The following is a 22,557-nucleotide window of genomic DNA, read 5'->3' on the forward strand; positions in this document are numbered from 1 at the left end:
CTTCGGTGGGCTTTCGCAAGTACTCATCGCCGAAGTTAGAGATTACACCTTCAACGAACTTGATGAGAGATTTGCGAATGAGTTGTGCGCTCATTCTCAAATATTCGTCGTGCAAGTCGGCCGCCGCCCCGTAGGCCAACATCCTCATCGCTGCTGTACATTTCTGAATTGCAGACATACCAAGTCGACCGGTAGCATCACGCTTCTGCACAAAAAAGTTGTCGGTGTCGATGAGCTTGTTCATTATTTTTTCGAACAAAGGTTTTCGCATGCGATACCTTGTTCGAAAAATATCTGGAGGATAGATTGGATCTTCAGCAAAGTACTGCTCGAAAATAATATCATGACCCTCTTCGCGTTTCCTTTCAATGTATCTCCTTTTAGCTCTAGCCGTCTGGGTTGTAGGTTGTGAAGGCAAGGTTGTTGGCCAAATAGCTATATCCTCGATTAGTTGATCGAGTTGCTGATTTTGTTCAACAATTTTTTCTTCCCATTCATTGTCTTCAAGAAGATTGAAAGCTTCAAAATTAGAACTTGATGACATTTTTTAGGGAGAGTTGGCTCAATAATCGTGAGAGGATTTGTGTATAATTTTCTTGAAGCATATAAGTAAATATATAGAAGTAATTTGTTGAGCATAGGATTCCACTACTATCATTTGTGATCACATGGGTTGTCCTTGGATTCCACCACCACTTGTGATAGAAAATGACTTGTCATGTAATCATACTTTGATTTTCGTGATCACATGGGTTGTCATTGGATTCCACCCCCACTTGATAGAAAATGACTTGTCATATAGTCACACTTTGATTTTCGTGATCACATGGGTTATCATTGGATTCCACCACCACTTGTGATAGAAAATGCCTTGTCATGTAGCCATACTTTGATTTTCGTGATCACATGGGATGTCATTAGATTCCACCACCATTTGTGATAGAAAATGCCTTGTCATGTAGCCATACTTTGATTTTCGTGATCACATGGGTTATCATTGGATTCCACCACCACTTGTGATAGAAAATGCCTTGTCATGTAGCCATACTTTGATTTTCGTGATCACATGGGATGTCATTAGATTCCACCACCATTTGTGATAGAAAATGCCTTGTCATGTAGCCATACTTTGATTTTCGTGATCACATGGGTTGTCATTGGATTCCACCCCCACTTGATAGAAAATGACTTGTCATATAGTCACACTTTGATTTTCGTGATCACATGGGATGTCATTGGATTCCACCCCCACTTGTAATGTCATGTAGTCATACTTTGATTGAAGGGCTTATCACATAAACTGGAAATTACATAAGCAACATAAATTAAAGATTACATACTAAGCAACAGAAATTGAAGATTACACACTAAGCAACAGAAGTTGAAATTTGCATAATAAGAAACATACATTGAAAACAGATAAACTACGATCAATTCCCAAATAATTCTGCTATTAGATTGCGTTTCAACGTTTCTTCTTCTGGAGTTAAGTCCCTCCTAGCCATCAGCGGAGTAAGGATAGCTGCCTTGATGTTCCGTTCCTGAATATCACTAGCTGCTTTGATCTTCCGTTCTTGAATATCACATTCCCTTTCACGTGTAACTCTCATTTCACGCAGTGCTGCAGTGAAATCATTAGGGATTGTATATGAAGACGTTGCAACTTCTTTGCCTCTTCTTTTAGCCTTACTCTTAGCTTGATCTCTTCCGGTAGGACGCTGCAATGTTGAAGAACGACTCTCAGGAATGGAGTCAATTTGAGGTCCTCCTTCCTCACTAGTCCTCGACCTTTTTGAGCTCCCACGACTTTCTTCAAGACTATCTTCATCTGGCTGGAAACGCGTTGAACCAGTACTATTCAATTTCAATTCCCACTTAGGATTGTATCTCATCACCTCCTCAAACACCTTATGGTGAGTAAATTTTCTCTTACCATACAGTTGTTGAGCGGCTTTCTCAATGTCCTCTTTAGATTGGCCACTTGTAGCTCGATCATGTGCTTTTTTGTATGCAGCAATCCACTTTGTGACATTTGTGTTGAGTCGTTTGTAGCGTTGTCTCAATGACTCTAAACTTCTTTGTTGGCCCATTCCTGGATTTTCTTTTCTTGCTTCCTCATATTGATCAAGAACCTTTTGCCATAGATGGGCATTAGTTTGGTTGGTGCCAACAATTGCATCCCTGCTCACAAAACAATAAGCAGACATTAATGACATGTCTTCTTGCTCACTCCAATCATGTGGAGTGTTTGAAGCACTCAAGTTGGTTGGTGATATGACTTGGCTTGAATGTTGGTTTTGAAATGAATTTTGGAATTGATCAGAATTTGGAAAATCATCAAAACTAGGGAAATAATCTTGAGAAGGATTAAAATTTTGGGAAGGGTTGTAGTTTTGGGAAGGATAGAAATTTGGGGAATCGGAGAATATATTATTCTCATCATCATCCATAGTTAGCAACAAAGTAAGCTTAAAAATATGAAATTTTATCAAACAAGAAGATTATAGGAGGAGGAAAGAGATATTTTTTTTTGTGTGCAAACTATAGCAAATGTGGTCTCTATTTATAGAGGAAGAAAAATTATGAATTTTGATATAATTTTTATAATTTTATAATATTTTATATTAAAGATATATTAATTTAAAAGTATATATATATCAACCAATGAGATTGTGCCATTTGGCACAATCTCATTGGATGATGGAATGGAGACCGCCTGGTTGGTGTTTGGGTGGAGAGAGACCGTGGTCTACTTGAGATTGAGACAATATTATTGATTTTTTATTTTTTTTTTAAAGGTGGGGTGAGGTGGCGGTCGACCCACCCCACCGATAAACATAGTCTTACTTCTTCCCGTTCTTGTTTTCCTAGCCGTTCCTCGGCTATGGCCAGCGATCCATTCGTATCATCCTTCCCCCATGTGTACACTCTATAGTGATCTTTCATATATATTGTATTGCTTAAGTAAAATCCATCAGGTCTTATAGACCAAAAACATAAGTTTCCACTTCTAGAATGGCAAGACTTGGACAATTTAGAATCGAACACATTAACATCTCTTCTTTTTCGTCCCCAAGAAAATTGACAAGAAAATCGAGTAGTAAACCAAATATTTTGTCTGAATGACCAATTGATGCTTTGAAATGGCCTTAATTTATGATATCCAAGATCGTCGTCTGAGGATCGACAATGAACTCCCACTGAACTATTCCGAATTTTATTGTAAATCATAATTTTGTATTTGGGTAGAATGACTATACCTGCATAACCAGTCTCAACAATAATACATAATATTAAAAATATTAAAGTAGGACGACCCATTTTGATAGTATTGAAGTGAGTTTTGTTATTTACATATACTTCTGTCGTGTTTATATATATGAGATGGTAAGACACACGTATAAATATAATTGGATGATTTGTGATCTCCATAATATTGAGATTGAATTTATATATATGATTTACGATTTATAAGAGCTAATGATTTCGAAATATGACAATATTATTGCAATTTTGTGTAATATAGCATGACCATGATTGTATTTAAGTAATTACTTTTCGTATGCAATATACTTTCTTGTTAAATAGTAGGTCACAAGCTAGATGTACAAAAAAAAGGGATAAGATAATCAATTAACTTACCAAAATATATAAATGAATTATTTAGATTAGGGATGTGATCATGTGCTAATCATGTTATGGTGATATCTAATAACCTAATCATTTTATGGATGAAATATATCATTTTTGCTAATTAATAAAATGATATTCTGTTTTTATAAAATGATTATGTTATATAAAATGATATTCTGTATATATAAAAATAATATCAATATAAATGATATTCTGTTTGTATAAAATGATTATATTCTATAATATGATATTTTGTATGTATAAAAATGATATCAATATAAAGATATTCTACTTGTATAAAATGATATTTTAGCAAAAATGATACTCCATATATTTCTTCCATAAAAAGATAATATTGGTTGATCATTACGATATTTCTACATTAGATCTCTATACCTTTGGTGGTTGGCCAATGGCCACACTAAGAATACTTTTCTAAATATAAATTAAATACTTAGTCGTTTGGTTCAAGTGATGGGCTTTGTGTAGTTAACTTATTTACTTAACATTAGAGATGGGTTATGACTTATGAGCTAGTAATGGATTGCAACCGGATGTTTGGTTTGATGTATAATGTTATGTAACTAAACCCATCGTGTGTTTGATTTGTTGTTTAGTTTGGTGGGTTTGGAAAAAGAACATATTTTCGTTCAAATTAGGTACCTAATCTTCACTAATTTAATAAAAATATTCAACCGTCATTTATGCAGATTGTTGTTTTATGCAATACATGTATGGATTTATAGAAGACATAACTCTTGGGAATGAAGAACGTGTCTACAAATCATTCACAAGATTTGTGATATATTTGCATGTATATGCCTTTTTTTTCTTCTGCCGATGAAGGCATGAAGCTATTATATGCTCTATGAATGAAGTCGAAGTTTTTTGAGTTTATGATCTTGGGCTATTAACGATGTACTAATAAAATCAGAAAATGTTTGGTATTTTATACTGTTGATTGTTTTTAATTCCAAATATACATTTGGATTTAGGGTTACTTATTTTTTTTTATCATCTCATATGGAGTATACAATCGGGTCAATAATTTTTGGTTTTTGGTGATTCAAAGTTTCAGCTCATAGTCTATGACAATATTTGAAAACATAATTGAAACACATAACAAGTAAAAAAAATTGCAAAAAGTTAAAAAAAAAAATTGCAATAAGATATTGTATTTCTTGGGATTTAAGTCATACATGATAGTCGTCTTATTTATAGACTAGGACCCTATGCAGTTCGACCTTCTAATACATTTCGCTAAAGAACTGACAAAGAAAACTCGAATGAAATTTACAAATATGCTCGACTCAACAAATTAATTTTAAAAAGATAAATCCAAACATAATGTCAGATAAAAATATCAATATTAACGAGACACGTAGTCGAGATAGCGCTCCCAGGGGACGTCTCGCACGTTTACGGGCGTCCAATTCTCGGTGCTACTGCAGTTGGACTAACTCCCTCGTCCTCCACGTGTCCTCCGGAGTCATCATCCACTTCCAGTTCTTCCGTGGCTTCTTCCTGTTCTCGTTCTCCTAGCCGTTCCTCGGCTATGGCCCGCAATCCATTCGTATGATCCTCCCCCCATGTGTATACTCTAATGTGATCTTTCATATATCTTGTATAGCCTAAGTTAAATCCCTCAGGTCTTATAGACCAAAAACATAGATTTCCCATTTTAGACCGGCAAAACTTGGACAAATGATCATTAAACACAATAATATCTCTTCTTTTTTGCCCCCAAGAAAATTGGCAAGAAAATCGAGTACTAAACCAAAAATTTTGTCTGAATGACCAATGGATGCTCTGAGATGGCCTTAATATATGATATCCAAGATTGTCTTCTGAAGATCGACAATGAACTCCCACTGAACTATTCTTAATTTCATTGTCAATCATAATTTTGTATTTGGGTAGAAAACTTGCATAACCAGTCTCAACAATGATACATAATACTAAAAATATTAAAATAGGACGACCCATTTTGATAGTATTTATTATTGAAGTGAGTTTTGTTATTTACATATATTTCTGTCGTTCTTTATATAGATGAGATGGTTAGGCACACATATAATTGGATGATTTGTGATCATCATAATATTGAAATTGAATTTATGTACTACTACATATGATTTGCTATATATAATAGCTAATGATTTCGAATTTTATGCCGTCGAAATAGAAATATCATGACAATATTATTGCAATTGTGTGTATTGTGTAATATTGTTTGATTATAATTGTGTTTAAGTAATTACTTTTTGTATGCAATATATTTTCTTGTTAAATAGTAGATGTACGAGAAATTATAAGATAATTGATTAATTACTTAGCAAAATATATAAATGAATTGTTTAGATAATATTAAGTTGATCGTTACTATGTTTCCACACTACAAGAGTATAACTTTGGTTGTTTGGCCCACTAAGAATATTTTTCTAATTAAAGATCGATGGAATACTTTTTTGTTTTAACAAGTTTTTTTTGGGTGCGTTTTGTTTTCTAAGTGGCAGAAGAATAAAAGTGTCTAACTTAGTTACAAAATTGAAATTTGTGAATATAATTGAAATTTTTTAAATATCAGCAATCATAAAACTGTGTTTACACATACTATCTTCGTCCAAAAAAAATAGACAAAGTTATAAATTACACGGGTTTTAATACGCAATTAGTAAAGGAGAGAGAAAAAGGAGAAATATGGTGGAAGTAGTGTTAGACTGTTAGTGGTTTATGTTGTCCACATTTAAAATTATGTGTAAGATTAGTAGAATTGGTTTAATTTTAATGGACACCCTGAAATTGTAATCAATACAGTATATTTTTTTAAACAACAGTAGCACGATTTATGTCCATCAAATATTACAGAAATAATATTGTAATCGTTGCGGATGCTTACAATTTACCCAATCACTAAAATTGCTCATTACTATTGATATTTATGTATGCATTAAAATATCCTATTTTGAGAAGTAAAATTTCATATATGATAAATATTGATTGTATAAGTGAATTCTTATTTCTAGAAAATATCTACAAGAGACTTTAATATTTTTGTCTCTATATATGTCAAAATTCGTGGCATGCCTATTAAGTTTTCTTGCATTTGAAATTTGAATCTATATGCACTAATTTGTTAATGATATATGTCAAAATTCGTGGCACATATATATTTTGTTGTGTCCTTTTCCATTTAATTATACACCAACTTTCTTGTAATTTTCATAAAAAAAAATCTGATCATTTTAAACACTATATCTCTAATTTGTTCTAAGTTAAGTATATCAATTCGAATTTAAACATGATGAAACACTCATGCCTGGTTGGGTTGTGAAGATATGAGATAATGCGTCTCGATAATGTAATAAAGGTATAGGGTATCATTTTCATGAATTATTGAGCAATGAAGAATGACCACATTTTAGTGCAACTTAGTTCACTAATATTGGAATTGCTTTATCATTAATAATTTCATATCCTTTCTTATTGTATATAAATATATTATCCAACTCAGAAAAAGGTATGGTAGTGTAGATAATGGGGTTAGGTCAGTTTGATTGCTGCATTTAAAGAGGGATGAGATTTTTCCCTTTTTGAGGTAAGGATGAGTTGTTTGTTAAAATTATAGGTGGTCGATTAAGATGATTTTTGTGTAAGATAAAACTAATAATAGAATTTATCTATTAATTTCCTCATCCATGAAATAATATCACACTTTTCCACTTTGGTACGTTTGTGATATAACATCTTAGTATTTTTTTTTTTTTAGCAAATGAACATTACTCTCCAATAAATCATTATATTCATCGTCGCCTTGGATGATGCCCATCCAACGTTCTCCCCGTTCTTCTCCCCCCACCAACCTTGTATCCGAGCATGTCAATCAAAAATCGGTTGCAGATTGAATAAAAACAGACAAAATCGGTTGTGGCGCATCGCAAGAGAGGAAGATGGAGAAAGAGAGATTGTAAAGGCCAACTATTGATACTGCGATATAAGAGTGAAAAAGCTACCATAGAGACGGGCCTTGACGCGGGCCGAGTTTGAGTATCGAGGCATATGCACAAACCGAATCAAACCATAAAATTACCTACATATTTGAGATTTAATCACTCGATCTTACAATCCAATAATACTACTCATCGCTTAAAAAAAAACGACAATACACAATCAAATAAAAGGGCATAAAAATGTAATGGTGATATTTAATTCACTAAGCCAAACGCAACAAGAAATTTAATTTTGACTAGAAAAATAAAAGAAAATTCCAATATCAAAATTCATATTCCATCCCCAAGCCAATTGAACAGGAAATGTCACTTTTTCGAACAATTTTTTTATTTTCTAATAGCTTCAATTCTGCTAAATTAAGCACAAATCAGCCTATAATTATTTAAAGTTCAAGTACAATTTAAATATGCAACAATCAGTCAAAATAAAATTAAACCCACTAATTAAAGACGTATGGTTTAATACTTTAATCTCAACATCATCAACTCAATTAATCCAAACTATTATGAACAAATAAAATAAAAGTTGGATTATGTTTTCAAATCAATCAAAATTAGCCATCACTAACCACTGATCTTCTTCTCCGGCGCCAAAGCCGACGAATTCCGGTCAGTTTTCCTCAGCCGGAAAATAAATACGGCGCCGGAGATCGCCAGCAGCGCGACGCCGGTCAGCCCGCACACCGCCGTCGCCACCAGCAACCCCAGCCGCACGTGATCTCTCCTCGCCTCGTCACGTGCCCTCTCGCCCGCGCCACGTGCCCCCAGCCACGTGTCGCTGATGTTCTTCGCCTCGGGCAGCTGCACGCTCGCCGCGGCCGCGGACGACGTCGTTTCGCCGAAGAATGCCATCATTTCCTGCTGCTCGCCGGCGCCGCCGCGAGACGGCGGCGGCGAGGAGCTCTCCTGGAAGTCGAGGCCGTGGTCCGACGGGCGGAGGTCGCGGGCGGCGGAGCGGGCGAGGAGGGCGGAGAGGGCGACGGCGGCGAGGAATTGGAGGAGGATTTTGTTCATTTTTTTGGGAATTGGATTGAATGAGATGAAATGAGTGATGGGAAATTGGGAGTGTTGGTTGTTTTATTCGATTTTTCTGTTATATTTTGTGATTATTAACTGCAGTGAATAAAGTAATTATCAGTTTTTGGAAACTGAACTCGTGAATTCTTGTCGGAGTGGAACAAAATGGGATTATGGGATGAAGACAGAGCAATTATTGTGGGTGTAAATAGCTACTACACACTATGTGATCGGTGCACCTACTATTTACCTCTATTTAAATTACTCCATCCGTCCCGATTAAGAGTCAAACTTTGACCGGACACGAGTTTTGAGAAATGTAAAGAAAAGTTGATTGAAAAAGTTAGTGGGATGTGGGACCCATTTTTTATATTGATTTTATAATAAAATGTGAGTGAATTGAGTTAGTGGAACGTGGGACCTATTTACTATTTACGGTAAAAATGAAGTGTGACTCTTAATTGGAGACGGGCGAAATGGAAAAGTGTGATTCTTAATCGGGAACGGAGGGAGTATAATTTATAAGTATAGTAAAAATACCATTCGTTTTGAATAAATAATGATTTTATCGGGTTATTATATAAAATTAATGGGAAAAAATAGTATATATATGTCTCAGAGTCGATGTTAAATGGGTAGATTCTGATTTTGAAGATTCCGATGGACGTATAAATCCAAATTTCGATGTTTAGGGTCAAATACGTTTCTACTTAAATCAAATCTGGTGGTATATCTGTGAACAACATTTAAATTCAAATTTCGATTGATATTTGACGCATCAGATACGGTTTCACTTAAATCAAATCTAGTGGTATATCTGTGAACAACATATAAATCCAAATTTCCATTGTTATCTAACGCTTCAGGCCTAGTGGTGTATTTGTTAACAACATATAAATCTAAATTTCGATTGTTATCTGACGCATCAGATACGGTTTCACTTAAATCAGACCTAGTGGTGTATCTGTGGACAATTTTAAACTTTATGTTTAATAATTGATCGTAAAGTTATAAGAAAGACTAGAATTTAATTAAAGTTCTTGATTTTCTGTCTATCTACACATTTAAATGACTACTGAGTGAGTTGTCTATCACTCATTTATTCCTAGAGTATAATTTCAAAAAGTGTAATTGATTTTTTCTTCAATGAATGTAATTTAAATATTAACTAACTCTTATAAAATCTATCACCTACCGCACCTTTCAAGTTTAATGAGAAAGATGAGCACGGGAATAAAAGTGTGAATACCTTTTACCACAAAAAGTATTCCCTCTCGTCCCTTTGCTTGGACTTTTCTATCTCGTTTGGCATACTTGCATGTGCAATTCTTATTTGTTTTAACTTTCATGTGAAGGAATACTGTATTTATCATTTCTCACCAACAATGGTTGTATTTTAAATTCAACACTTACTTTATGTTGAGGGAAAAAAAATTGACATGCTAATCAAGAGAAAAAAACATTTTTCACCAAGCATATTTTTATTTATCATTTCGCAAAACACACTTGCACATCCTCAAGTTCAATGTCTATAATTAGATCCGTGCTCTTTTTTTTCTATAAAATATCGTTAATAGTCCATCAATGTGAAAAGAAACAAGTTTGTAATGCTGAACTGGATTTTCCATAGATAAGGAAAGTCAAATATAATTATACCATGGGCCATATTATTCTCCTGATATACAAATCAAATCTTCATGAAGTGTTATACACTTTGAAATAGTATCACATTTTATTTCGATTAAAGTATCTAATACCTAATTAGGAATCCAATTACGGGTGTGATCAAATGCAAACCCTAAATATTATACAAACTCAAAACTATGATCTGAACCGTTAGAAAATATCAACAGATGATAAAATAATACTATCTCCGTCCCTGAAAGTTTGACACAATTTACCATTTCGGTTCGTCCCTGTAACTTTGACACATTTCATTTTTTTTTATCATTTTTTGTAGTGGACCTTATATTCCACTAACTCATTCATACTCACATTTTATTATAAAACTACTACTTTAAAAGTAGGACACACATCCCACCAACTTTTTCAACTCACTTTCCATTACATTTCTTAAAACCCGTGCCGGGTCAAAGTGCGCCAATATTTGGGGGACGGAGGTAGTAGCAACAAAAAATGTCAACACAATGTCAACGGTTGATGTTGTTTTGAAATTGTGTTGACATCAAAATCTTAAAGTTTTACACTGTATTAACATTGTGTTGATACTGTGCTAAAAAGTTTGGAGTTTGTACAATATATGAGTTTGTATTTTATCACTACCCCTACTCAGTTATAATTAAATATCACATTTTATTTCGGTTAAACTAAATTAGACATTTATTGACATGGCCCAAGCCGTTAATGGGCTATTATTGGACTTTCAACAACCCTCAGTTGGGCTTTTGTACATACATCTCACAAAACATATAACAAAAAAAAAATCAATATATTCTCCTCAATTGATGTTTGCCAAATCAGCTCTGACTTTTATCCACGTCAGCACTGTATCAAAAACCTCCTCCACAACCTCATTACTCTCTCCGATCAGTTGATGCCACGCGCCGTCGTATATCTTGATCGTCTTGTCCTTGCTCGCCGCCGCCTCGTACAGCCGCCTCGCCCCCTCGGGATCGCAGATCACATCCTCGCCGCCATGCAGGATCAGCATCGCCACCTCCAGCTCCCCACACTCCCTCTTTATCCACTCGCAGACACTCAGCAGCTGCTGCGCCGTCGCCGCCGTCGGCCGCCCGCACGTCCTCCTACTCGGGCTCCCCGCCGCCAGCTCCCTCTTCCACCCCTCCCTGTACGACCGCCTCCCCGGCGGCGCCGTGACCGCGATCCTCCACGCCGGCGCCACGTACGCCGCCGCCGGCAGCAGCTTCTCCAGCGGCCACACCGGCTTGAACTTTTTGGACACCTCCAGCATGGCCCCACTCAGGATGAGGCCGCGCCAGGGGGCCGCGCCTGCGCCAGGGGAAGAAGGACCCTTCCCCTGGCGCAGGCAGGCCAGGAGGGCCAGGGCGCCTCCCAGGGACTCCCCGTACAGAAAGGCGGGGAGGCCCGGGGGGTGTCTGGCCCTGGCGGCGGCGAAGAAGCGGAGGCAGTCGTCGAGGAGGGGCCGGATGTCGGTGATGTGGTCGCGGGGCCCTTCGGAGAGGCCGTGGCCCTGGAGGTCGAGGGCGCAGACGAAGAGGCCGGATTTGGCGGCGGCCACGGCGTTGAGCTCGAAGAGCCAGCCGCTCTCGGAGGTGTAGCCGTGGATCATGCCGAGGAAGGCCGCGACTGGGCGGGAGGTGTCGTTCGGTTGCCATGACTGGGTGAAGATGTTTAGGTTTTGGGGGTTGGTGAAGGAGCTTTGTTGGTGGAGGATGTTGTGTTTTTTGTAGAAAGCCTCCTTTGTGAGGCTGCCGTAGGGGCTCTTCTCATTGGCTTCATGAATTGGGTGACTCATCTCTCTTTTTCTCTCTCTTGAGTGAAAGGGTGTAGAGTTTTTGGCCAAACATATAAGGGCTATAGGATCTTTATGATTGGTTGGGAGAGGCTGCCCTCCCAACTGTATCTACGGTAATGTGCATAAATGAATTTGAATTATTTAGTGTACTCTATTAATGAACTATGATCATGGACAAATCGGCTTATGTTGCACCTTTTTTGTCTTTCGCAATTCAAGTATTGAATTGATTGCATATTTAGAAAATTCAATTAAATAATAAAAGGGGTGAAATCGGGTATGAAACATTAATAGTGACTACGATTTCGACATGAGCACGTTTCAAATAATAGTAGTGACTAAGAGTAGAGCATACACGACCCATTATTCTTTATCCACCTTGTATTATTGTATATCACATTGCAAAGTAAAAAAAAGGACAACGTAAAAACAATGAAGAAAATGAAAATAAGCTAAATTTGTTATGATTTCAGCTCAATATATCAGTATAGAATATATAACAATGTCATAGTAACAACCCTCAGCATTTTGCTAAACTAAGTGGCGCTCATCCCTTAAATGCCTCCACAACACATTTCTTGTGTGTCACGAGATTTAGCCTAGTAATACATGTAGCTCTTATTCTACGTATCTCCTTTCAGTCGGCAGATTTAGGATGGACAAGAGGAGGTGTCCGCCCCGCTCAGACACTTGTTCTACATACCTCCTTTCAGGAAGCGGATTTAGGATGGGCAAGAGGGGCCGGCCGCCCCACTCAAACCACCATAATGTCCTCATTTTCTTGTGTGTCACGAGATTTAGCCTAGTAATACATGTAGGTCTTATTCTACGATCTCCTTTCAGTCGGCAGATTTAGGATGGACAAGAGGAGGTGTCCGCCCCGCTCAGACACTTGTTCTACATACCTCCTTTCAAGAGGCGGATTTAGGATGGGCAAGAGGGGTTGGCCGCCCCACTCAAACCACCAGAATGTCCTCATTTTCTCTGATTAGGATCTGTCGAAAAAACTATGGCTACCTCTTGATTTGTTCAATTTTTAAAGAGATAACATAATATCAATTGACATTGTTTTTGGAATTTCTTATGCCCACATTGTGAAATTTAAAAAAGCCATTCTTTCTCACTATGGATGCCAATACCTCAGCGAACAACTTGTCCAATAGCCAACTAACACGTGCCAGATACTTGTTCCACGTGAAGTTATGTTGCTAGTTAACTAATTCATGTTTCAACTGTAAACCACTTGAGCTGGTGATCAAACATCAACATCAGAGAATTAATGATATGTCTGAACAGGTTAATTGCTGTGCTACTCCAACAAGTTTGAACTGCCGCCATAAATTTTGTAAAGTGAGGTGGTAGTTTATCTCTCATAAAAGTCATCATTTCCATTAATATATTTGACAGATGAGCAAAGCTGGTATACTACCTTAGACGGCTTTAAATGCCTAGTTTTCACCTCACTAACTCAGAAATCATAATGATCATGATTATGATATTGATAGACAGTGTACTTATTTGTGATTAAAGAGCAATTCGTTCATTGGAAATTGAAATTTTAACAACAATTTTAGAGTGGATTCACAAAACTAGAAAAAAAAAATGCATTCCTCACGATTGATATCATGTACTCTGTAAATCTAAGGTTCATGTTAACATATGATTAGCTCTACCACACATTTAGAGAGTGATTTAGTTAAAAAAGTATCGGCAAACGGATCAAATTAATCAGCAGATGGTTCAGAATAACCCTGTTTCTGTTGACGACCGACTGTGTGAGTTGTTTCCGTTTGATGCATGTTGTACGCGCAGTGTCATCTATGGCCATTTCCTTCCGTTTCTTTCATAATCGTGCTCCATGCGAACAATGCAGCTCCAATGGCAGGTTCGACCTTAGAATATCAGACACACCGTCAGGCAAGTTGGAAGATGCAGAGAGAGCAAAAGGGCGAAGAGCCATTTGTAACAACATCAAACATAAAAGGGGGTGGGGTGACATTTATCTCATACTAGATAGAAATAATTTGAAGAAAATGGATAAAACTATAGGAATGTGTATGTGCAATAATGGATCATACTAGAGGAAGGCTAACCTTTGGTCTTATAGGGCAAGCCCCTGGATAAGCCTTCAAAATCAAGTTAATAACTTCATTTCCGATATCCCATCTCTTGTTGGCTTCAAGAACCCCACCAACCATGACAACGGGGAAAGTACCCTTTTCATCTGCAATACTTTTACTCTTTTTCAGTTGTCGTATATGAGGTATGAGAGCTCAGTGTAAGTTGAGCAGATAGAGATTCGATGGAGGAGTAACGGCAAAAGATTACGTGTCTTCATGTTACAGTTGCAACAATATGATCACACATGCTAATAGCACTCTGTATGTATTTTATGCAAAGATATATGAGAACACACCTTCTCCAGCCAAATGTAGTCGTTGGACAACAGCTGTCACGCTCAAAGCCAGTTCTTGGACTGCATTGCTCAAGATCTCATCTGCAATCTGATCACCAGCTTCAGCACAAGATACCACAACAGGGACTAGCGCTGCAATTCTGGCCCAAGAAGAATCTGCATAGGTCCACCTAAATTCCAATAAGCAAGAAATAAAAAGAATGGTGATATAGTTAAGATATGTGTTATACTCATTGTAAATTTTCAAGTAACAGATTAACATCTTGTAATACACATGGAACTACTCTATCCAACCATGCCGAAAACGAATGGATTAAAAATAACCTTGAAAGTTTAACAATAATGCGGTTACTTTTACACTGAAATATCTTAGTTTGTCCCTCATGAACTCTGATCTCACTTAGTCCAAGAAAGACAGCTAGCAACATCTAAACATACAGGTTAGAATTCATAAGTGCTCTACTAGCATGAGCAAATCCTGCAAAATTATAACAGCTCTTTAGTTGTTCATTACATAAGTTTGGGACCAGAGGAACAAATTTTTCATGGTTGTTTGTTTGGCAATAGAAATAATGCAGTTTTATAAGTTGGAAAAGGGCAAAACAGAGGCAAAAAGCGCATTCTAATCTCTACCACGGAAAAATCAAAATACCATCATGAACTCAATCATTCCGTGCAAAATATTTTATAAAGAGACACGCTGGGGGAATCTAACTCGACATAGAGCAAAAAACAGCAAGACCATAAGTAGCCTGTTTGGCAGCAGCAGCATGGAAAGCATGCATAGGGGATAAGTTTCTACAAAGACATACCCTATGATTTCATCTGGAGAAGAAAGATCAAGTGACTGCAGAATAAAGTTTGTTAGCATCGTTGCTGGACCACGCCCATCATGAGCCTTCATCACTGCTGTCAATGCCCGAGAAGCAATTCCGTAACCACTGGAAGCATCAGCAAGTCACTGTTTTAATTCATCATATAGAATAATATATACTACAAGCACAATGTATCACTAAGATATGAAGCATCTACACCCAGCATTTCAAACTTTATGAGAACAGTAACATTACCAACTTTAAGTTTATACAAGTTCACTCATTAACAAGTACGTAGTATAAACACAACTCTTCAATATATAGTGGGATATTAAAGGCATGAAACAGATTATCCACACTATCTGCAATAATGACAGATCAACTTCAGTTTTCTGACAATAGTATACCTGTAAATTGGTCATGCCTCATCCAATGTTAAAATACTAAATTAGTTCCATAAAGAATTTTAACATCATAATTTATCAGAGCTCATTCAGGAAAGAGAGAGTCAAAAAGAAGAGTCGCCAGCAGGCTCTGAGCTTACCTGCCCCAGTCACCTAAAACTGGCCCTGCACCAGCAGAGCGGGCTTCTTTTCCATCTTCAGTAAACCCATAAGCAATACATCCAGTGCCCGCAATCAAAACACACCCATGAAGTCTCCCCATTGTCCCACTTGCAAGAGCTACTACAGCATCATTCTGCACATATATCTTTACATTGCATGGAAATATATTCCTGAAACAATGATTACAAAATCAAAACCAATTCAAAAGATGGTGGAACCATACATCCAAAATTAACAAAAACACCTGACGTACTTCACATTATTTTGCATTAAAAGAAGCAGCTTCAGCTTATGTTTCTAATAAAATTGCATCTAGTTAGAACCAGAACTTCAATACTCAGTTTTACTATTGCATTTCATTTTTCAGAAAGATTAAGCCTTCAGTAGTTCTCAAGCTTTCTCTAGCAAGTTCTATGAACATGAAAAGGAAATGACAAAATCAACGAATACAGCTTTTCACAAATTTTCACTCCAAAATATACAATAAAAATTTCAATATATTATGCTAGCTTGATTCTAAAACAAACAGTTATTTCGCTACAAATGAGTGTCTTAATAAGTTTCTATCACAACCTCATGCACAGAGGACTTAAGCAGATCTTAAACCCCATAGTTTACAGTATACAGAGTTTAGCATTTGAATTTTCTCAAGAAATCAATATACTTGATGTATTTCTTCAGCTCTTATAAGAATATAACCATCCACATTGCACATGCCACTAATCCTTTTTAAAACAAGCGATAAGAAAACCAAATTTCTACTCAGTCAAAGAAGATTCAGATTAGTCAAATTTAACAGAGACACGATACCTAATCCAATTCAAGACCCTTTCCTGATCTGATGGATGATTCACACCAGAAACTCCTAAGCATATAGCAAGAACTGCTGAAAGATTCTTGCCAGCTCTAGAAAGAGCTTCATTTATAACTTGTTCAAGTGTTTCTCTGGCTGCAGTTTCTGTAAGCACGATGCCAAGAAGCAATAAAGATTTCATAAACTGAGAAATAATGTTCCATAGCATTCTACTCTTCCATTGCCTTTCTCCAAAATACAAAGACTTCATTCAAAAACAAACTTCTTAGCTTATCTTCTACATTATTTTACAACAAAATATACTTAATTGACATTACCAAATACTTAAAGGAGAACATGTAAGTTTAACAAGTCAAGATATGGAGACGAAGCGGGAAACCTAGGTGCAGATGATCGATACCAATTTCACTAGTTCCTAATTGAAATTGCAATTAGCTATGAGAATTTCATCCATCCATCCATTCAATCGCATAATCAGGAGTACCTCCGACGCTGTTGTGGTTAGAGCAACCGGCGGCGGCGCGGCCGAGAACGGGGATAGGATCGGGCAATTGGCGGTGGTCGGAGAAGGGCAGAAGCGGCAAACAAACGCACACGGTGGAAGTGGTGCCGCCGTCCACCCCCAAAATCACCCCTTGTTCGGCGCTACGACGCTCCTCCGATTCAGAACCCATCGCCGATCGTTTCTTTGCGTGAAATTTTATTTTCCTTTTTTTTATTTTTTATTTTGGGAATGTTTTGCTGAAATTGTGATTACTCCATTGGCGACGGAAGGCGGAGGAATCCAACGCTAGTAATTCCCACCAAATGCAGTTATGTTGCGCTGTTGAAAACGTTTTACTAAAATTGCACGGTGTATAGTTCGAAAAAGAAATAACTGCATCGAAAGAACTGCAGAGAATGGCTGGTTGTAATTTATTGCTTTTTTCTATATTCTTATTCCAGCAAAACGCTTTTATTTTTGTTACACTGAACTTTCCGTATGTTGTTTCTGTTTATTTTCTAATATTGTATAATTTGAGTATTGTAAATTGCAAATTTTATTGTAAATCACAAACTTTTGTTGGTTTGGAATTCGGATAGTGACATTAATATAGTTGATCTTGATTTCTTTTTATGTCAATGAATAATAACTATGACTTTATTTGGGGTGCAATGACTTAAAACGCAAATATATTGTATATTGAGTATGAATCATAGTTAATGCGGAAATGTAATTTTGTTCGTGTCCTCAATGAAATTAAATTGGGGTTGATTGTAGAGTTGGACACATAAAAAATATTAGTATCGATTATGATTTTTAAATTTTAATGAAAAATGTACTATATTAATTAGGTGACTCGGATCATTTATATATATGGTTTCTACATAATAAATTAAATAGAAAAAATTTGAATAAATTTGAAAACTCTAAGGAATTGAGATAATATAAATGTGTATTCCGTATTGAAGGAGCTACATTTGGATCATATTTCGTTTGATTCACTTGAGGGCTATAATCCTTTATTTAAATAATCTCTATTTTTATCGTAACTTTAATTTTTCTCCCAATAAAAAAAAAGTTAAACAAATTGGGACCTTCATAATAGTCTCATAGTAGTAATTTAGGTGATCGCTTGACTTTATATTTATATCAACTTAATAGATAAATTAATTAGGTAGATTGAATAAAAAATCGTTAGACGAATCTTTCAATAATTTTTATGATAAGATTATGCAACCATTGAAATTTGAAACACAGCATATAACAATTGAGCCGTCAAAATTCAAACTGCGTAAAATATGTGCTACAATCAATAGTTTCGATTTATCAATGAATATATTTTTGATATACACATTGTGCAATACGAGTATTTACAAACGAAAATAAAATTAATTTGATTTGTTTCGGTTTCTTAAATACCACATTAATTGATATTAGAAATGGATCACTCACCCCTTAAAAGGCCTCATAAGGGGGAGAGTTATCTACACTTATATAGATTAGATTGGATCATCACCAAGTTGATGTGGGACAGAATTGGGAGAATTTAACACGCCCCTCACGTGTGGGCCGGAAAGGACATCGGTCTTCCATCACGTGGATAGACAATGCAAGAGATTACAGAGAACCATCATCGATGTAGGCCGGAGAGGACATCGGTGTTCCATTCGTGAGGTAGATAAGAAATAAAGAGAAATCTATCATCGACTTGGGCCCGCGCTGATACCATATTAGAAATGGACCACTCACCCCTTAAAATGTCTCATAAGGGGAGGATTATCCATATTTATATAGATTAGATTGGATCATCACCAAGTCGATGTGAGACAAAATTGAGAGAATTTAACAGATATCCTTGGTCTAATTAACCCTATTCTAGAGGCCCACACACAAGACAATGGGGTGTAGAAGTACTAATTCTTACTATTTATCTTTTTACTACTCCTACTTGTTTTTGTTTCAAAATATATGCAAAGAAACTATTACAAAACTAGGATACTTTCTTTATATTTGTTAAATTTATGTAAGTTTAATCTTTGTTTTAAAGGAAAATTCACTTAAGAAAGTGTGAAATGTCTTTTAGCAATGATTTCTCATCATTCACCTAATTTTGAAATGAGATATTTGTTCAATATATTAAACTATGTACACTGTGTTTAATTCTTGTGTCAATTTCAAAAGAAATTTTGTTTAGAAAAATTGGAAATGTCTTGCATACAATAATAATTTCTTTTACCATGATTTGAACTCTCATTATTTGAATATGAGAAACTATCTTATCAACTAAATTACACTTCAGAGTCTGGTAGAACAATGAATTGTTCTAACTTCTTTTACGAAACAAAAAAAATAAAATGAATTGACAATGATATAAAAAATAAAGTCACAATGTGGAAAGATACATTCAAACTAAATTGACTTTATGAAAATGAAAGAGTTGATAATTATTCGTCAAGATTTTGACATGATTAGCTGGTGGAGTACATTACATGTTACTCCTTCATAATTATGATTTAAAAATTTATTCAACGACCAACATAATTAAGTGGATTAGTTAAACCACTGCATTAATTACGACAATAACAATTGCAAAATGTTTCCCATCGAAAGGCCCAAATCAACTAATTGTGTTACGACAAAGGCATGCAGCATTGTCTCAGACATTACACAATGCTTCATCTCAAATCTCAATTATCAAACACACATATAAATATATCAAAATCAAGATCGAGTATCTCGACATCATTTTTGTTTTTATAGGTAATGGAGAATGCAAGTAATATTTTATATATATGTTGATTTATATTTTTTAGATCGCGTAAGATAATCATATTTATTTAAATGAAGTTTTAAACCAAGTACAAATAGCACGTAAGATCGAAAACATGTTTAAATATTTGCTATAAATCCTTTTTCTGTTTAATTATATTGTTATTATTATTGCTTTTATAGTTTTATTACTAATTAATAGTGAACACTCATACAAATTTTATCGTGTAATAACATAATGTTACACTTACATAGTTACATGCATTGCTTGATCACCAATGTTGTTTAGTTCGTAATCATTATTTATTTGATTTTTATACATGTAAGTATGATTTATGTTTATACATGTAAGTATGATTTATGTATATTTATCTTTTCTCTTTTATATATTTAGAACGTTTCTAATGAATGGCGTATGATTAAATACTAACTAATTTATAGTAATAACTAATAACTAACATCAATTTTGTATGTTAAAAATATCAACACAAAGACATAAATTTATCAATATTCTTGTGTTGATAAACTTATGTCTTTGTGTTGATATTTAAAATTTACATGTTGTATTGATATAATTATATTTTTGTGATGATAATTTTAATACACAGAATTGAAAGTTATTAGTTATCACTGTAAATTAGTTAGCACACTAATGCAACCCAGTACCTTAAATGTTGTTATTTATATAGTTAAAGTTATACAAAATTCAAAATTGGATCGGTCTTTTATTATTTTTTAAGTTATGAAAAATGAAAAATTGAGCATTATTTTTTTTTATAATTTGTAAAATAAATGATATTAATAGTGTAAATTAAATAATAATGATGCTTACACAAAATGTGTAGTAAGTATAATATTTCTTTTGTATATAAATTAATTATTTTAAGCACTTATATTACGAAGACAATGTCTACTATTATTATTGAAGTTTAATTGCCCATCTAATTTAACCATATGGCAGCCTGATACAATTAGAATTTTAATAATCTGAATTGACATTGGAATAACCATGACGACAAGACTTTTTATAATCTTATTGACTAACAATAGAAAATTGTATTGGAGTAATTTTTTTCAAATTAAAGCGGCATATGTTAGTTGTACACTAAATTCGTTGTGTGAATGACAATTGCGATTTCAAATTTGGTCATTAATTCAAATGTCATAAATATCTCTAAATCGTGATATTTCCGTATAAATTAGAGGTATAAATTACATAACATAAAATTAACACCTCCGTACAAATTATAGGTATAAATTACACATCATATATTGCATTTTGAATTAATTGGAACACGAAGTAATATATACTCCGTAATTTAATTGATGAATTGGGCGAGGCTAATTATAAGGACGTAGTAAATAAATTTAGAATTAAGTTATTTTCTATTTTAGTCCGTCCACAAATAGGAGTCCCGATTCACTTTTATCATAAATAGTAATAAGATCTTACCTTTCACTAATTAATTCTACTTACATTTCATTTTTAACTAATATATATAAGTGGAACCCCTATTACGCTAACTTTTTTTTTACTCACTTTTTCTTAACATTTTTTAAAACTTGTGCTAACTATAAATGAGATTTCTAATGGCGGACGGAGGGAATATTCTGTAGTTTAATTGATAAATTGGGCGAGACTAATTATAAGGACGTAGATAAATTTTTATTTAAGTTACTTTTTACAAGATGAGCTAGATGCATATAATTAATTAATTAATACATTGGCTAATTAATCTAATAAGTATACAATATAATTACATATATATTAATTAACTTGCAATATGCATGACACCGTCAATCACGAGGTCACATCAAATTAAACATAATTGTATAAGATAAGATAATTAATAACATTCAATTTATATGAATTTGATATCTGCATCTACACCTACCATACTAATTGATGGCGCCGGTGGATAACTCAAACCCCAAAAATAGAGATTTCCATTTCCTCAATTAAAGGGAAGAATTATTGTGGTGGATGAACCATCAACAAATAGGAACACAAAACAACACAACAAAAATGTCAAAGATGCCCAAAAATAATTATTCAAACACATGGATTGTTTATTTTGGAATTTTTGACTGAAGTCCAAATATTTCCACCGGCAAAAAAGTATCAAGATGGACTTCGAATAATCGCTCGTCAATAAAGAATTGCAATAAAAGTTTGTGTTATTGAAACTTAAATAATTATTGGTCTATGATTCATAAAGTTATTATTTCAACCAAATTATGAATATGAACTAGTAATTTTTTATGTTATATCAAAGCTTTTGATAACATATTTGTGACATTGTTTCTTTTTAATATACATAATGCAATGTAGGCCAACAATAATCATATAAAGGATATATATTAACACAAAAAGACTTAAGTTGTGAATAGGTTTGTATAAAGAGTACTATTGTATAATTCGCCGAATTTTGACTAAACATAAATTTAACAATGATAATACTTAAATTTGTGAATTTGTTTGTATATAGACAACTATCGTATAATCTAATCGATTTTTTACTAAAAAAAATTATTGTATAAGTATAAATTATAAAATAATTTTAAACTTATGTAGG

The 22,557-nt window shown here is 34.7% G+C and overlaps 4 protein-coding genes across 4 annotated transcripts; all 4 read right to left on the reverse strand.

Moving 5' to 3' along the window:
* Nucleotides 1-1,288: 1,288 nt before the first annotated feature.
* On the reverse strand, nucleotides 1,289-2,450 carry LOC148926931 (uncharacterized). Its single transcript, XM_089057971.1, has one exon. It carries the CDS (start codon nucleotides 2,448-2,450, stop codon nucleotides 1,431-1,433), a length of 1,020 nt encoding a protein of 339 aa, XP_088914097.1. The 3' UTR covers nucleotides 1,289-1,430.
* Nucleotides 2,451-7,596: 5,146 nt separating this feature from the next.
* Nucleotides 7,597-8,861, reverse strand: LOC125187694 (uncharacterized). Its single transcript, XM_048084324.2, has 2 exons — nucleotides 8,213-8,861; nucleotides 7,597-7,723 (listed from the first exon to the last, which is right to left on the reverse strand). Exons 1-2 carry the CDS (start codon nucleotides 8,655-8,657, stop codon nucleotides 7,707-7,709), a joined length of 462 nt encoding a protein of 153 aa, XP_047940281.1. The 5' UTR covers nucleotides 8,658-8,861; the 3' UTR covers nucleotides 7,597-7,706.
* Nucleotides 8,862-11,118: 2,257 nt separating this feature from the next.
* Nucleotides 11,119-12,117, reverse strand: LOC125187901 (caffeoylshikimate esterase-like). The gene has a single exon (XM_048084550.2). The coding sequence runs from the start codon at nucleotides 12,115-12,117 to the stop codon at nucleotides 11,119-11,121; it is 999 nt and encodes a 332-aa protein (XP_047940507.2).
* Nucleotides 12,118-13,707: 1,590 nt separating this feature from the next.
* Nucleotides 13,708-17,514, reverse strand: LOC125186769 (Actin-like ATPase superfamily protein). The gene is made up of 7 exons (XM_048083214.2): nucleotides 17,213-17,514; nucleotides 16,725-16,872; nucleotides 15,893-16,084; nucleotides 15,346-15,474; nucleotides 14,534-14,703; nucleotides 14,211-14,341; nucleotides 13,708-14,009 (listed from the first exon to the last, which is right to left on the reverse strand). The coding sequence occupies exons 1-7, from the start codon at nucleotides 17,400-17,402 to the stop codon at nucleotides 13,932-13,934; spliced, it is 1,038 nt and encodes a 345-aa protein (XP_047939171.2). The 5' UTR covers nucleotides 17,403-17,514; the 3' UTR covers nucleotides 13,708-13,931.
* Between the last annotated feature and the right edge of the window lie 5,043 nt (nucleotides 17,515-22,557).

The sequence above is a fragment of the Salvia hispanica genome, chromosome 5 (assembly GCF_029641045.1).
Source record: "Salvia hispanica isolate PSC_SH4W2 chromosome 5, Shi_PSC_v1, whole genome shotgun sequence".
Lineage (NCBI taxonomy): Eukaryota > Viridiplantae > Streptophyta > Magnoliopsida > Lamiales > Lamiaceae > Salvia > Salvia hispanica.